Source organism: Neltuma alba, unplaced genomic scaffold, assembly GCF_004799145.2.
Source record: "Neltuma alba isolate B1F8T4 unplaced genomic scaffold, ASM479914v2 tig00004520_pilon, whole genome shotgun sequence".
NCBI lineage: Eukaryota > Viridiplantae > Streptophyta > Magnoliopsida > Fabales > Fabaceae > Neltuma > Neltuma alba.
The window spans coordinates 1-16,351 of NW_021633745.1; the positions used below are offsets into that span (position 1 = coordinate 1).

Here is a 16,351-nt window from a genome sequence, read left to right on the forward strand (position 1 = left end):
AAAAAAAAAAAAAAATTCTAGTGCTGTGTGTTCTTTTGTGAATGCTTTTGAGGTATTTAAGCATCATATCCTGTTTTTTATGTTTAAATGAACTCTTCAATGGAATTTATTATTGATAAACATTGACATTCCAATGGTCGGGCAAGTGGTTTTCTTTTGAGTGAAGATATTTGTTTTTGGAAGGCAAAGATCGCTTTTAAACTGTTGCTGTTGTGCGTCATGTTTTTATTGGATTAACTTTTTTGAACATTTATGCATCCGTGCATTTAGCGAGAGAATGATGTAAAACGATGTAAGTGATAATTTTTCTTATAACATCAATATTCCAATCAAGAAAGTCAAATGAAAATACGAACTTCGACTCCGAGACAATGGTTGACTTTAATTCCCAGAAGAAATAAACGAGGTTCAAGACGTGAACTGTCAAATTTCAACCTTCTCAGTGACACGTGTAGAATTCTCATTGGATGATGAAACTTGACTATTTTCCCCCTCTAGTCACACCCAAACGGTGCCGGAAGAAGCCGTATCTGATACGAGTCCTCCAACCCAGGCAGTTCTCTTCTAACAAAAATCGTCGTCTCGATCTCGTTTGTGTTCTTTTAGAATTACGATTGTACCCTCCTTCAAATTGCCCCATCACCGGCCTGATTGGCTGATTCTGCTAGCCTGGACCCTCTGTCAGTCACAAACCGAACGTCATCACGTTCCCACTTAATGGTATTTTGGTCAATTCGGCATTTCCGTCTTATATATATCTGTATATATCGCGGCACTGTGAAGCATTGCGTGGGATTTTGATCGCGAAAGATTGGAGAGAGACTCAATAGGATTACCCAAACCAGAATGGTTGTCACTGATAAGGTATTCTTGCTTTTGCTTGTTTGTTTCTTGGGAAAGTTAATTCTTTTTATTGAGAAATATTTTTCTCTGTTGAGCGTGCAATCGAATGTTTTCTCTTCGATTTTTGATAGGTATTGTCGATATCGGTGATAGCTTGCTGACCTTAGGTTAGGGAGAGCCCTATTCTAGCTGTTTTAAACTTTGATTAAGTAGGGATATGTGAGGTTTGATTACGAGAAGCATACTGAGAAACGCTTACCGTGCGTTCCTGGCGATTAACTGATATGTTTCCTGTGTTTTCTGGCTCATACTGCATATTTGGTTTTGGATAGAAAAAACTGTGAAAACTCGAGAGGACTATCTGTGCTTGGGTACTCTTAATATCTGTATTTGAAATGAGTTCTTCAAGATCAATTTTTCCATCTCAGATTTCATCCTCTGATCCTATTGAAGATCCCTGTCTAGAAATAGACCATAGCCTTTTCTTTTATTTCTGGCCGCGGTTGGATATTTGGAATATTAAAAGGGCATCAATGAATTTTGGGAACTCAAAAGTAGAACAACAGACACAAAATTGAGTTGAGAAAGACAACCCTTTCTCTCGTAGGAAATAAAGTCTAATAAGTCTATTAACTGTTGAGTTACAAATGTCCAAGCTTGATTACCCCCAACCTATCATCTTCCAACACCCTAGTGCAGAATCGGGGTTTTTGTTGAAAAGTACAAAGATCTAGAGTCAGGTCATGAGACTACCTAACTGAAATTTTTGCACATTCATTAGCTAAAAAACACAAATTTGTCGTTTCGTTCCCCAAATAAAATTACAGCTACAACCATTCTATATCTGTATACAACAACAACAAGCCTTATCCTATTAGGTGGGGTCGGCTACATGAATCACACGACGTCATCATGCTCTGTCAACAACTCAGTCTTTAGATATGTTATTGACCAGGAGGTCTTGTTCAATGACCTCATTAAGTTTTCTTCTCGGTCTTTCTCTGCCTTCTTTTATGGGACTCTGTATTGTCTAATTTATCCTCCTCACCGGGGCTTCCAATGGCCTTCTCTGCACATGTCCAAACCATCTTAAGTGATTTTCAATCATTTTCTCTTGGATAGGTGTCACACTGACTCTTGCTCTGATATTTTTATTTCGAATCCTGTCTTTTCTTGTATGGCTACACATCCATCTCAACATCCTCATTTCTGCTACCCCAACTTTGTGCTCTTGTTTTACTTTTATTGCCCAACATTCACTACCGTACAACATTCTATATCTGTATAATTTTAGTCATTTCTGTATGAAAAATTACAAGTCCCTCCTCATGCAGTTTTCAAGGGAAAAAGTTATAAAACATTCTCCGCCTGCATTTTTTAATGGTGAAATGGTAACAAGCTTATTTTGGATGGAAAAAAATGCTAAAACCTATCCTCGTTACCGTTGTTTATAATTCTAGGCCATCTTACTGTGATGGGATTTTTAGAAGAAAATTTGCTATTCGTCTCTTACAGCTATTTACAACTACTCAATATTCTGATTACATTTTAATGGTAATCTCTTGACTAGTTTGGTTGGATAAGAAAACTTATGCCTAAAGTTCATTTATAAGAAACTTTCACCTATTCTCTTAGTTGATGCAAATCTAGGACACGAAATGAACTATATCCTTATCCAACAACATCTTAAACATATTTACTTCGTCCGAAAATACAATTTTATACTTGTGCCCATTTTGTTCACAGAAAGGATGAGAATGAAATATAGTAGCATTGTCCATAATCATTTTTTTTGGGGGGTGGGGAGTATGAAACTTAATATCATCAAAGCCAGTTAACAGAATTTCTATTAATTCAGCGATTAGTTAATCATTTTTTTCCCCCAAAAAAGGAGTTGAAACTTCTTCACTTCCTGCTTGGGTTCAATTTTCTGGTTGGTATGGGTTTTCATCTTTCATGGTTGCTAAACACAAGAGGAACCATTTTTGAAATTTCATTTCTCACAGGATCCTCGAGAGGAAGTTATTCAAGCATGGTATATGGATGATAATGATGCAGATCAGAGATTGCCACATCACAAAGAACCCAAGGAGTTTGTATCCTTGGACCAGCTTGCCGGTAAGCATCTCTGGAGCACGTGTTTGTTTTATTTATCTGCTGATTGAGAGTTTTACACTCCCCCTAAATCACGTTAATGTTTCAGAACTTGGAGTTCTCAGCTGGCGGTTAGATGCTGATAATTATGAGACAGACCCAGAGCTGAAAAAGATTCGTGAAGATCGTGGTTACAGCTACCAGGTTTGCTATGCGTATTTCATTAATTAATGCTTGAATTATAGCAGTAAAGCCACAAAATATTGCTGTGGTTAAAGCACCAAAAGCAGAGAATTCCTTTTCCCTGTATTACTAACCGTATGCACTACATGATACGTGGAAAATGTCAAAAAAAAAAAATCCCTAAGAAAACAAACATTTCATTTCAGTTGACACCCTTGCATCTGGATACCCCTATTTATGCCATAAATAGAGGTGTGGATGGTTTTCCTACGAATATAAAATCCTCAGCGTCCTTTTCGGCAAATTCTCTGAGCACACCTTAATTCCATTATGACACTGTGTTTGGGAGGCCGTAGCATTTTATTCTTTGGTTTATTTTGACCGTGAAAATGATCTGCTGCTGCTGATGCCAAATATCTTCTGTTTGATGATCATCTTTCTCTTTATTTTCACTTCCTGCAGGATGTCTGTGAGGTTTGCCCCGAAAAATTGCCTAATTATGAAGAGAAGATCAAAAGCTTTTTTGAGGAGCATCTCCACACTGACGAGGAGATTCGCTATTGCGTTGCTGGAAGTGGTATGTCCATATTGATGCTTGATTCTGACCTTTTAGTTCCCAAGGACCTATCTCATTCAGTTGCTAATTATTTACTCTATTCCTTAGGTTATTTTGATGTCAGGGATCGTAATGATGCTTGGATTCGTGTATGGGTAAAGAAAGGAGGGATGATTATCTTGCCTGCTGGGATTTATCATCGATTTACTCTGGATGAAAGCAACTATATCAAGGTATCGGTTTCATATGGACATAGTTTTACCAAATTTGCTTGTCATCAATATGATAATGTGTACCCCTTAACCCTTTTAGTTTATCCATCCTATCATGTGCGTTTGAGAATAATGTTCAGAGTAGCTTACTTATATACCCTGTGCCTTCTGGAAAACATTTCTATTGGTGTGGTATGGGGTCTTGTATATTAATAATTTTCAAGAAACAAATATCCGGTTGCTGAACTTTTTATGAGTTGGGTTCTTGTAGATATTTTTTGGAGAGAAAGTCCTAGCTTGAGGTTGTTTATTGTGTTTAGAGATCACTGTGGTACAACTTGTCTACCTTATACATGGTAAAACTATTCTTATCGTCCGAAAATACGCCAATTTTGTTCTTGCATAAAGCTTCATTAGTTCTCTCTGGTAATTTGTTTAGGCATCACACTGAAGTTTTAGATGACAAACACACATATTTCACTTTACATGTTCTTGTTTATGTTAAGTTTTTCTCACGTGATTGTAAATTTGCAGGCTCTTCGATTCTTTGTTGGTGAGCCGGTATGGACTCCATTTAATCGTCCACATGATCATCTTCCTGCAAGGTATGATTGCGTATGCCAGTTAAATGATGGGAAGTACAATCACATAGGAGACTTATATGTGATTTCAAAATTTGCAGGAAGGAATATATGAAGTCTTTCGTGGAAAGGGACGTGGCCAACCATGCTGTTGATGCTACGGCCTAAAGGTCTACGTCTGCTGTTAGTATAATCATTATAATTAATATTGGGTGTGAAAAAACCTGAGGTTTTGCTGTTAAAAATAAGGACTGAAAAAAATGTGAGCTCATTAAATAAAGATGCCTATTGTCTGTGTTTGAGCGACACTTGGGATGTGATATTATGTACATACCTGATTGATGCTGGTTATATTTTGCCGGTTACTGGATAATTTGGGAAGGTCCCTGTCGTTGTTCTGTTCCTGTTATCTTCATCTTGATCGTCAGCGTTCATGACCTAGGGCCGCTTTGGATTGGTGGTTTAAAAAAAAAAAAAAGGTAATGTGGTTTGTATTCGGATTAATTTTTATAAAAGTTAGTTTTTAGAGATGAAAGTTGTGTGGATTATGATTGAATAAGTAATTTTAGTTTATAAAATATTCAAAATGGGTATGTTTTTAATTAACTAATGAAAAATACGAATTTACAGAATATAGTAATTTTAAATTATTTTAATAGGAAGTTAAATTTAATGAATCAAATATATTTAAAAAAGAAATTATAGTTATGTGAACATTTTTAAACCAAATAATATTATATAATGAGATATATTCTACACAATTTATGTAAATAAAAAATAAAAAAATAATATTTAAAATTAAAAATATCATAAAAAGTTGTTAAAAATTTTTTTCATTTAAGAGAACATAAAGTTATTTATAATAGGAAAAATTTCAAAAAAGGTCTCTTGAATATATGAAATCCCAGATTGGGTCCTGGAATTTCCAAAATGACAGAAAAGGTCAGTGACCCAATCTGTCATTTGTAAAATTAAAACCAATTGACAATTTTACCCCTGGTTAAGTAAAAGTGAGTACTTATTCTCTATACAAATCTAGGTAACGCTTACATTATTCTAGTGATTACAAGATTAGTTGTAGTTAATAATAAAGTACCTGACTATGAAAAAGTGAGTAGTTATTCTCTACACGAATCTAGGTAATACTTACATTGTTCTAGTGATTACAAAATTAGTTGTAGTTAATAACAAGACACCTGAATATAAAAAAGTGAGTAGTTATTTGCTATATGAATCTAGGTAATGTCTAAACCCTTCTAATGATTCCTTAAATCATTGTAGTGAATGAATACAAATGAGGGTAAAATTGTCAATTCCTCTTGATTTGCCAAATGACAGATTGGGTCACTGACCCTTTCTGTCATTTTGAAAATTCCAGGACCCAATCTGGGATTTCATATATTCAGGGACCTTTTCTGGAATTTTCCCTTTATAATATGATAATTGTTTTAAAGACATTGTATCATTAAAAATTTTGAAAATGAAAAAACCAATGTGAGGGAGAAGACTGAAGAGGAAGAGGGCAAATTCGGTATTCAGTTTAGTGGACCTGACATTGGACCAAACGCACGAATATATAAGCTATAAGCATTTTTTACCACCTTTTGCTTTTCACATGCTCAGGCGGGTGTTGACAACCATTAATAATACTTTTAAAAAATATTTTTTCATAAAACAAGATAAATTCTTTTATATGTTTATTTATATACTATAAAAGTATTTTTAATCTGGCTTTTGGCCTAAAAGAAAAATAGACTAAGGGTCTGTTTGGATGACATCTAAAGCCATGATTTGAAAGACAAAACCATAGTTTGGATAAAATGCTATCTAAACAGCCTCCAATATTTTGAAACCATGGTTTCAGGTGAAATTATAGTTTTAACCTCTAAAACCATGGTTCCGTGGAAAGCAAAATTTTCTTGCTTTGATGTTGAAGTTTTTGATGTTGGGTTGTCAAAAATTATCTGGACAAAAAATGCCCCTTGACTTGCTCGTGTTGCTGGTGTGGAGGGATGGTCTCCAGTTACTTGTTCCAGACACAGCAAGAGAGTGAGCCTGAAAGAATCATAAAGAGGAAAAGATAATTACTATAATAAGTAATAAATTGTTTTAATGTGTGTTTATTTAATTTTGTCAAAAAATATTATGGTATTTCATATTTATAATCTTTAAAATAAAATAATATTTGTATGTTGGTAAAAAATATTTATTTTTTCCAGAAACATTTTTAATCTTATATTTTATAAATATATATACATATGTTAGTTATTTATTAATTATATTTTCTTATATACTATTAATTATTTTGATAAAAATATATTATTTACAATTTTGTTCCTTCAAATTAAATATACTCCTCCGGTCCTTAATATAGGACCCAATTCTTGAGTTAGTTTTGGTCCTAAATATAAGACCCCTTTCTCATATTTATCAATTTTCTCTAAATTACCCCTGTGGATACTCCCTCAACCATGATCAAGTAAAAAAGAGAGATGGGGTATTAAGAAAGATGATTATGGTATTTTAGGAAAAACATGTCACATTTCTTATAATTAACTAACTTACCTAACTTCCTTAATCTAATCAAATTAGTTAAATGGGTCTTATATTAAGGACCGGAGGAGTATTATAAATTATAAAATCTATATTTTATGTAATTATCATATTAACTTATGCCCTTTTTAGTAATTTATACATATAAAAAGTGCTTCTGATAATAACTATCCAAATACTCTTACTTCTCAGAATCTATTTTTCACAAAACCTATTCTCTCTGGAATCTATTCTCCAGAAGCTATTCTCCAAACCATAATTTGGTTTTATCCAAACACTTCTAAAAAGTCAATCAAACTTCTCCTTCAATATACAAACTGACTTTTTCCACTTACAATTTAACTTTGCTTGTTGGACCGCTGCACCAAACACACACCCATTCTTCGTGTCCTCTTTCTCTACCCAAAAAGAAAAAAACCAAAATAACAATAACAATAATAATCCACATGATAAAGGGAAAATTATCCACAAGAAACTCGAATTCGAAGATATATGAAGGAATTCAATTTTTTTTTTTACAAGTTTGAGTTAAATAACATAATTTGTCCAGTAAATATGGAGTTTGTCCAGATAATATGAATTTTGAGGATCCTTTTGTATTTAATTTTTTTATTTGAGATTTATGGATAATTTTTTTAAATAATGACATGCTTAGTGGAGAGTATGAGGGAAGTTTAACATAGTGAAAAAGGAAATGAAAGAAGAGTTTGGCACTATATGATAGGAAACAAATGTGTTTGTATGGGTTAATTAGAGGTTTTTGTATGTATGATATTTTTTTTGGTTGCCTACCCAATTCACCGAAGTTTTGTTCCGACTACATTTGAATCCGACCCGCATCGCGTACCAGGCCATAGTGGGTAAGTCTTTCAATGGGAATTTCTATATAAGCTGAGGCTCGAACTCGAACCTCCTTAAACGGTATCAAGCAGCTTACCACTTGAACCAACCCCTATTGGTTGTATGTATGATATTGATGGTTAATGAATTATTTCATCACTGACCCGTCCAATTTGGATGGATATAAAAACTTGATCCAGGATGGCTCTATGAAAGCTTGAGAGAGCACCGCACAAAACTAACTAATAAGAGGGGGATTCAGTCCCATGCGACCTTCATCTACAAGAGTCCTAACTTGAGAAGGACAACTATCTAAAAGGGAAGAACAAATTAATTATTAATCCCATCTTCGCTGCTCTGTTTTGCTCTCTGAAAATACAATGCACTTGCAATTGTCACTCAAACTTCATCATGCTTTGAATATGCCAGACCGCCTCCTGTTTTAGCTCTATTTGAGAGAATCATGTCTATTAAATTCTTAGCACCATATTCGAGAGCTGCTAAGCAATGTAACAGTCATAACAGCAGCATAGTCATTGGAAAAAAAGAAAAAGAAAAAATCCCCAAAACAAAATTGTCTGAATATATGAAATATATGAAATTCCAATTTAGAAGGTTAAAGGAAGTGAGGCTTGAACTAGTATTTTCAAAATGTTATGAAATTACCCAGATGCTCTTCCCTGATGAAAGTTATGAAACTTGCCGTTGCCAATTCAAATTTATTATTTTCAATTCACAACTTATTAATTAACTGACTAAAATAATGGAGAAAAAAGTTATGAAACTTGTCATTTTCAATTTAACACGTTATTGCCAGTTTGACCCTTATCATCTTCAATTCTATTAATGTTATTTATGTCATAGAGAGGCACATGAGTAATGTCATAACAATTTTAAAATGTTAGTTCAGGCTTCAATTCTTTTTCTGTTATTTTCAAGTATTTGCCATTTGAATTGAAAATTCGTATATTCAAACTTTTTTTTTCCAGGAATTTTCTCTTGAAAAATACTGAAACAAGTCAATATCACGTCTTGAAGAAAGTGTGTTATTTTTGTCAAAATGTGGTTTCGGCTTGTTTCAAATTTTTGACAAACATGGTCATCCCATTTCAATCTATTTTCCCACTAAATTCCAAACACAGTGATAGTGTTCTTTATTAAAAATTATTTTATTTTTTTAAACTATATTGATTGAAACATGCCAATATTTATTATATTCATATGACTATTAATCAATAACAATGATCTTTTGTTTGTATTTCTAAATAATATTTTTTTCATCACATAATTATTTTTAGTATTTTATTCCATTTTATGTACCAAACAAGTTCTTTATCTACTAAATATTTTAAGAGTAAAATAAAAATGGGAAAATTTTGGAAAACTTATCTTGACTTGCCTGAGTTTTTATTTTTCTCCTCCTTATCCTTTTATTGATCTCTCCCCGTGGAAGGAAAATCAAATTCTAAAGGTTTCAAGATATTTGAGTTTTCTGGTGGGACAAAAAACAAAAGACAGATATTGGAGTCTCTTTTTTTTCTCCCTAAATAGAAACTAAATCATATAAATATTAGTAAAATATCAACAACTTACAAGACAAGAAAACCAAAGATCCATGTTATTCTTTTATCATCCACTATCTTATCATAACAAGAAGATGGTGAATGATGGAAAGTACGAAAAAAAAAAAAGGTCACTCATTATATGTTTTAGCCCAAAAACAATGGCATTATGGTACTACTGTTATTTTCCTGCCATAACAATAAACTAATGTTTACGCATGAATTTAGATTCTTTATATTTAGCAAATAAATAAAACAATAATATCTTCGATCTTTAATATAAGAGTTAGTTAAAAATTCAATTTGATTTTAAATATGAAATTATAATTTATTTTGTCTTCAATATTTATCCATTTTATCCTCAAATAATTTCTATAATGATTGTATATGTTAAGTAGTTTTCATTAAAAGTAGTTTTAATACACATGATTAATATGAATATTTTAAGAAAGACAATATTTATTTATTAAAAAAAAACTAACTTAACTATTCTTTAATTAATTATTTAGTTCTTATATTAATAAACCTGTGTAGTATCTTGTAATAAAGGAAATGTGTTAAAAAAAAAACAACAAGGAGTAGACAAAAAGAGAAGAATTTTATCACCAAAAAAAAAAAAAATTCACCTTGATACCTTTACTCGATTAATAACCAATACCTAATTTTCTGGCCAACAAAGAAAATTAGTTTTGAGATTATGTTTAAATTTGTCTTCACGTCCAGGTCAGAACAGCGCGTGGTCTGATTGGCTGATGCAAGGTGGAGCTGTTTGCGTTTCACACGCAAGTCTTCTAAACGACATCACCAAGGCACGTAAATCGTTCTCAGAGGCGTCGTTGCGGAGCCGAAGAAAGAAGCAACACACTTGAAGCCGCAGTTTTTAAGATCTGGGAGGCAGAGTAGAGCTGCTGAACTGGTCGCCGCCAAAATTTGGGTGCTATAATCTTCAATAGGTAGAAGAGGGGAAAAAAAAAGAAAGAGGGAAATTGATGGAGGAAACGAAGAGGAAAAGCGCGAGGGTGTGTATGCTTTTGATCTGTTTGTTGCTGAGCTTTTTTGGTCGGATTGAATCGTTGTCCGTGACCGTAAACGACGTTGAGTGCGTCTATGAGTATGTGCTCTACGAGGGTGATACGGTTACTGGGAACTTTGTTGTCGTCGATCACGACATTTTCTGGAGCTCCGATCACCCTGGCATCGACTTGACGGTAAGTTCGATGTTAAGTTTTACTTTTGGGTGTTCGCTTCGCTTTTTTGCTTGTTTTCCGTACTTTTTTTATGGAATTATTTGTTGATCTTTGAATAAGTTGTTGGTTTATACTATTTTAATTGGAAACAAAACGTTTTGGCCTCATTTTTGCTCGACTGAAAATTATGAAGATGATTTGCGCACAGGGCCACGAGTCATACGCTTTTGTTTTGATACCTTACGTGGAATAATTGACATTGCTGTTGAGAATAGCAGTTCAAAGGTTCTAATTACTAGGGTATGCTGCTGATGCATAATGAAGGCATGTTAAATCATGGTTTTAGTCCGGGAATTAGGGTTTTTAATTTTGTCAGATGGGTTGTCATGTTTATTTGAAGGACTTAGACCTAACTTGAAATAGAATCCAAATAGATTACCATTTGATCACATCAAAATCCCCCAATTTGAAAATCCTACTTACCTACTGAGACTCTAATTACACTTCTCCGTTCTGCGTCAGTTGCCTAGACGGCTTTTTAGTTGCTAATGAACCCCAAGCGGATGAGAAGGAAGAGAAGTCTGAGAAGGGCAGGGCGAGCTACGTAAATTTTTTTTTTTTAAAAAAAATAAAAAGCCATGGATTCCTTAATTGATCATCAAATCCAATATTTGCTCCAAACTCCTAATTTCCTTGCAATTGCCTCGGCATTCTTGTTTAGATTTTTCAATTATCTCCTTCTTTGCTTTAGCCGTAACGGATTGCAGTTGTGTTTCTAGTACCTTGCTTTCAGCAAATTTTATCGTGGTCAATTCTACCATCATTCGTATCACAGATTTAAAAGAAGGGGTATTCCACCCAAAAAAAAAAAAAAAAACGGAAAACAGAGAAGAGAGGATCATAACGTGATTATTTTTAGATAAATGTTTGATTGTATGGATGTTTATTATTCTGTTAGATGTAACATGAATCATTTTGTGAAAGCATGAGAAAAAGTTTAAGTCCTTACGTTTCTGGGTAAGAAAAAGTTTGAAATCAGGCAAAGGATTTCTCTGTGGCAGTTAGTTAATTGAAGAGCAAAGAACAGCCAAAAATAACAGTAGGGAGTTTGTTAAGCTGTAGAAACCCATATGTGCCGTGGTAATATGGTTTGGGTTGCATCATAAGTCATGAGTGGAAATTTGCAGATGATATTGGAAATCTCTAATGAAATGAAGTTCGTATATTTCAGTCTCAATTAAGATGGTGATCAGTGAATCTATGGCTGTTCCTCCTACTTTTAGAATGAGGTTGTAAGTAGAAAGAAACAACACAATAACATCTTTGATCCATGGCACAGGGGATTCAACAGAGTTTCATTTGGGTTATTGAAGGTCTAACACAACCCTTCTCTTTTATCTGGGCTTGGAAGTTGGAACTGGTAATGAAACATGGGCAGAGCTAGGTTGGAAGTAGAAAATGTGATTGTGAATTCATTTTGATGCATGAAAAACAATCAAGAGAAGAACTTGGCAGATTTTCCTGGGTTAAATCACTTATGCTTGTTGAATCGCTAAAGGATCACCAGACCAGGATGTTTTTAAGAGGGAAATTTATCGTGATCTCATCCAGTGCAAGAAAAAACTTCCCAGACCAAGTCATCATTGGTTGTTTTAAATAGATTTTATCATGTTATGATCACTGGTTTTAAAGTGTTGATGTTTACCGATTGATAAATCGAGTAATAAATTGAGCTCATATGAGCTTGCTTTAAAGAGTTTATAATTATTGTCAACTCATTTCTAAACAATATCCAATTCTAAATATTTGTTTTTGCTAAATTTTTCCTCATCATGCGCTGTTGTTTTGGAGCATTGACTAGATAGTAGACATGTTTTTCCGTGTATTGCACTGACTGCTGAGCATAGGGAATGAGTTGTACTGTTGATGCTTTGTAAATAATACGTCTCACTGTGGATATCTTTTTATTTATATTGATATGCTGATGTTCTCCTAGATTTCATTTGTTTTAGATATATTAGAATTCTGTTAATGTTTGCATAATTATGAATTTTATTCAGCAATTCTTTAGAAAAGAGAAATAAATTTGTAAATTGGTTTTCTCTCAATGTATTATTGTTGACTTTAAATTGGGACTATTTGTTCTCCAAATTTTTTAAAATGAGAAATGCTGAAGGACTTGGAGCAACGTCAAGCTGCAAAATAAAATGTAGAAAGTAATGATAGATGGGGGGGGCGAGGGAGGGATATGCTGTTAACATCTCATGTGAATTGCTCATATTTGAATGGATGGCTTTGGTTTTCTTCACATAAAAAGATTTATTTTCCTGTGCTGTGCATTTTAAGCGTCAATCCACTGTAGAGTATGGTTTTGAGACCATGCTAATGCCTTTTGGTAATCACGGCACAGAAGTTTTTCAGAAAATGATGTGCGCTCACAATGCTATATAGTAGATCAGGAGAAATTGTTGGATTTAGAATGACAACCTATTATTGCTACATATGGTGTGCTTTTCAGTTATCCTGATGTTGTAGTGATCTGCAGGTGACATCTCCTGGAGGTAACATTGTCCACACGATCAAAGGAACCTCTGGCGAAAAGTTTGATTTTAAAGCCCCACGAAGTGGAATGTATAAATTCTGCTTTCATAACCCTCACTCCACACCTGAGACTGTTTCTTTCTACATCCATGTCGGTCATATTCCCACTGAGCATGATCTTGCTAAAAATGGTATGTTCTCTGCATAAGCAGCGTTTATTACTGTAGTCTATCTTATTGACATCTTTAGGTGCATATGGCATGAACTATATAATAAATTTTTCCTACTAATATGGGGTACTGCTTGAAGTATGTGAAGATTGATGTTTATGTATTTATTTTTTGGACCCAGTGAAGGTTGATGTTAGTTGAGTTTCTTCCTCCCTTTTTTTTTTTTTGGGCTTCCTATTGACTCTGGTTGGTAAATTTGCAGAGCACTTGGACCCAATAAATGTTAAAATTGCTGAGCTCAGAGAGGCACTAGAATCTGTTACAGCTGAGCAAAAATACCTTAAAGCACGTGATGCACGACATCGTCATAGTAAGTTGGTTTTCTTTTTCATGAACTGTGACTGGCTCATGTAGAAGTTTGGCTATTGCCCAGCAGTTGTAGCATTTTTCTTGCCATCTGAAATGCATTGATACAATCCATCAATTTCATGATAGTGATGGCTCCTAGACATCAGCCTTGATGTTTGACCCATCTTGACAATGGTGGTAAGTGGTAGCATTAGAAGTTTATATAGGTAGTCCTTTTAAGTTCTATAGTGCTATATGGTAAGGCTAGAGGCGCGTGGGCTCCTAAGTAATTAGTAACATGCTCTCAAAAGTAGCTTTGGTGATATTAAACGTCACACAACCTGGGTTGAGGCTTGTAGACAAAACCAACAGAAGTAATCTTCAAATTCTCTACCCATATGCAGCAAAAGAAGCCTCTAATTCATGTCGTCATTTTAGAGTTTATTTAAGCAATTTGTTCCTTTTAAATCTTGTAAGATCTCTCCAATTGATAGCTGTTAAGTACTGTGTAGGTTCCAGTTACTGCATTGATTTATCAGTTGCCTGATATTGCTGCTTTAGATAACTAGCTTTGACAGCTTGGATAATACTGTCAAAACTCACTGAATTCTTTGGTTACCAAAATTATGGTTTTGATGGTTTTTAAATGTTAAATATTCAATGGCAAGCTGCTCTAGTGGCAGCGTGTGCTGCCGTGTTTAGTTGAGGTCATGGACTCAAGTCCGATATTGAAACGTTTCTGTTTGTGTGCTTACATTGATTGTCATTAAAAAATGTTAAATATTTAAGAACACTGTATGACTGAACTTCCTATTTTACCTATGATGCAGCGAATGAGAGCACCAGGAAGCGCGTCATATTCTACACTGTAGGAGAGTACCTTCTTCTAGCTCTCGTTAGTGCCCTGCAAGTTGTATACATCCGGCGGCTTTTCAGCAAGTCAGTGGCCTATAACCGTGTTTGAATCTCCTCTCTTGTTTTAGCTCAAGGCTTAGGTTTACTCTTGTTCCCCCTTTGTGTAACAATATGACCGTTGGTGAGTATTATTATTATTTTCCTCCTTCTAACTGCGACGTAATTTATATTTACAACTCGGGGAAAAAAGGTGCTTAGATTCCCTTTTTTTTTTTTTTGGAAATTTTCTATTTACAGAGTTCATTTACATTTGTTTGAATATTTTGCAATCTTCATTAAGAGATAAGTATGTTTTCATGCAATAAAGTATATCTCACCAACGGTCGGAGTAAATATAAAATATAAACTCTATCTTTTAGAAATATTAATAAAAGAAATAAAAGGTACTCCTGGAAGAGTTGTTTCTCTTTGTAATGTAACAATTGCTTAAACCTGATTTGGTATTATTGGATATAAAATATTGGTTAAAATATAATTGTAGTTCTTTAAATTTATATAAAGTTTCGATTATATGTTTTAATTTTTTATTTTTAAAATTGTTAAAAAAAACCTGATGATATTAAGATTTTGAATATCAATAAGATATTTTTAAATACTAATCTATTAATTTTAATTTTTAAAATAATCATAATTGCCACAAAAGATATTATTTAAGATTAATGACTTTAAGATTAAAGAACTAAAAATATGTTTTTTAAAGTTGAGAGAACAAATTAATATTTTATATAAAATTAAAAAATCAAATGGATGCTCTTACCTATAATATCTATTGAAAAAATATATAATAAAAAAGGTGCACAAGTCTTGGCCAAAAATAAAGGCAGCACTCAGTGCTTATGGGGTAATAAGGAGTGACATTGATATTACGGATCAAAGGAACTGGAAACAGATTTGGAAACTCAGAGTGCCCGAAAGAACTAGAATATTTATATGGAGGATGATTCATAGGAGGCTAGCCACTAAGGAGATCACAAGTATGTGGAATGGAGGAAATCAGCTCTGTGACTTATGTCAACAGAAAATGGAAACTCTGCTCCATGCACTGAGGGACTGTTCGTATGCCACAGTCACGTGGAGAAGATTATTGCCTTTCGGCAAAAGGGTGGAGTTCCTGGGAGATGAATGGCATGATTGGATACAAAGGAATCTTAGCGACAAAAGCATAAAAGAAGAGGGCATCAGTTGGGCGGAGAAATTTGCAACATGCTGCTGGTTTATATGGAGATGGCGGAACCTACAATTACACGAACAAGACTTCAACTTACCGCGTGAGCCGGAAAAGGAGATCTATAACTATTTGGCTAATTATCACCACAGATGGGAAAAGGAAACCATGGAGGAAATTGTTATGAGAAAGGAACGAATTTCTTGGAAACCCCCTCAGCTAGGATAGGGTAAACTGAACACGGATGGAATGTGCACGGAGGAAGGAAAAGTAGGATGCGGTGGAGCAATAAGGGGAGATGGTGGAGAATGGCTAAAGGGCTTCTCGGTGCAACTAGAAAGATGTGGGGTGATGGAGGCCGAGGCGTGGGGTATCTTGGTAGGACTGAAACTATGCAGAGACATGGGATTCGAGAAAATTGAAGTGGAAAGCGATGCGAAGCAAGTGGTGGACCTGTTAGTGCAGAACAAAGAGCGATGCCGATATATTCATATTTTCCAGGAAATTCAGGAGATGATGCAAGGGGATTGGCAAATCAAAATCAATCATGTCTTTAGAGAAGGAAATCGAGCAGTGGACAAGCTTGCTCACCTTAGTCTAC

The 16,351-nt window shown here is 34.2% G+C and overlaps 2 protein-coding genes across 2 annotated transcripts; both read left to right on the forward strand.

Moving 5' to 3' along the window:
- The first annotated feature begins 766 nt into the window (after nt 1-766).
- On the forward strand, nt 767-4,871 carry LOC114745072 (1,2-dihydroxy-3-keto-5-methylthiopentene dioxygenase 2). Its single transcript, XM_028933208.1, has 7 exons — nt 767-864; nt 2,850-2,961; nt 3,047-3,141; nt 3,583-3,697; nt 3,785-3,909; nt 4,423-4,493; nt 4,571-4,871. Exons 1-7 carry the CDS (start codon nt 847-849, stop codon nt 4,635-4,637), a joined length of 603 nt encoding a protein of 200 aa, XP_028789041.1. The 5' UTR covers nt 767-846; the 3' UTR covers nt 4,638-4,871.
- Nucleotides 4,872-10,273: 5,402 nt separating this feature from the next.
- On the forward strand, nt 10,274-14,905 carry LOC114745074 (transmembrane emp24 domain-containing protein p24beta3). The gene is made up of 4 exons (XM_028933210.1): nt 10,274-10,632; nt 13,157-13,343; nt 13,585-13,692; nt 14,501-14,905. The coding sequence occupies exons 1-4, from the start codon at nt 10,414-10,416 to the stop codon at nt 14,632-14,634; spliced, it is 648 nt and encodes a 215-aa protein (XP_028789043.1). The 5' UTR covers nt 10,274-10,413; the 3' UTR covers nt 14,635-14,905.
- The last annotated feature ends 1,446 nt before the right edge of the window (nt 14,906-16,351 follow it).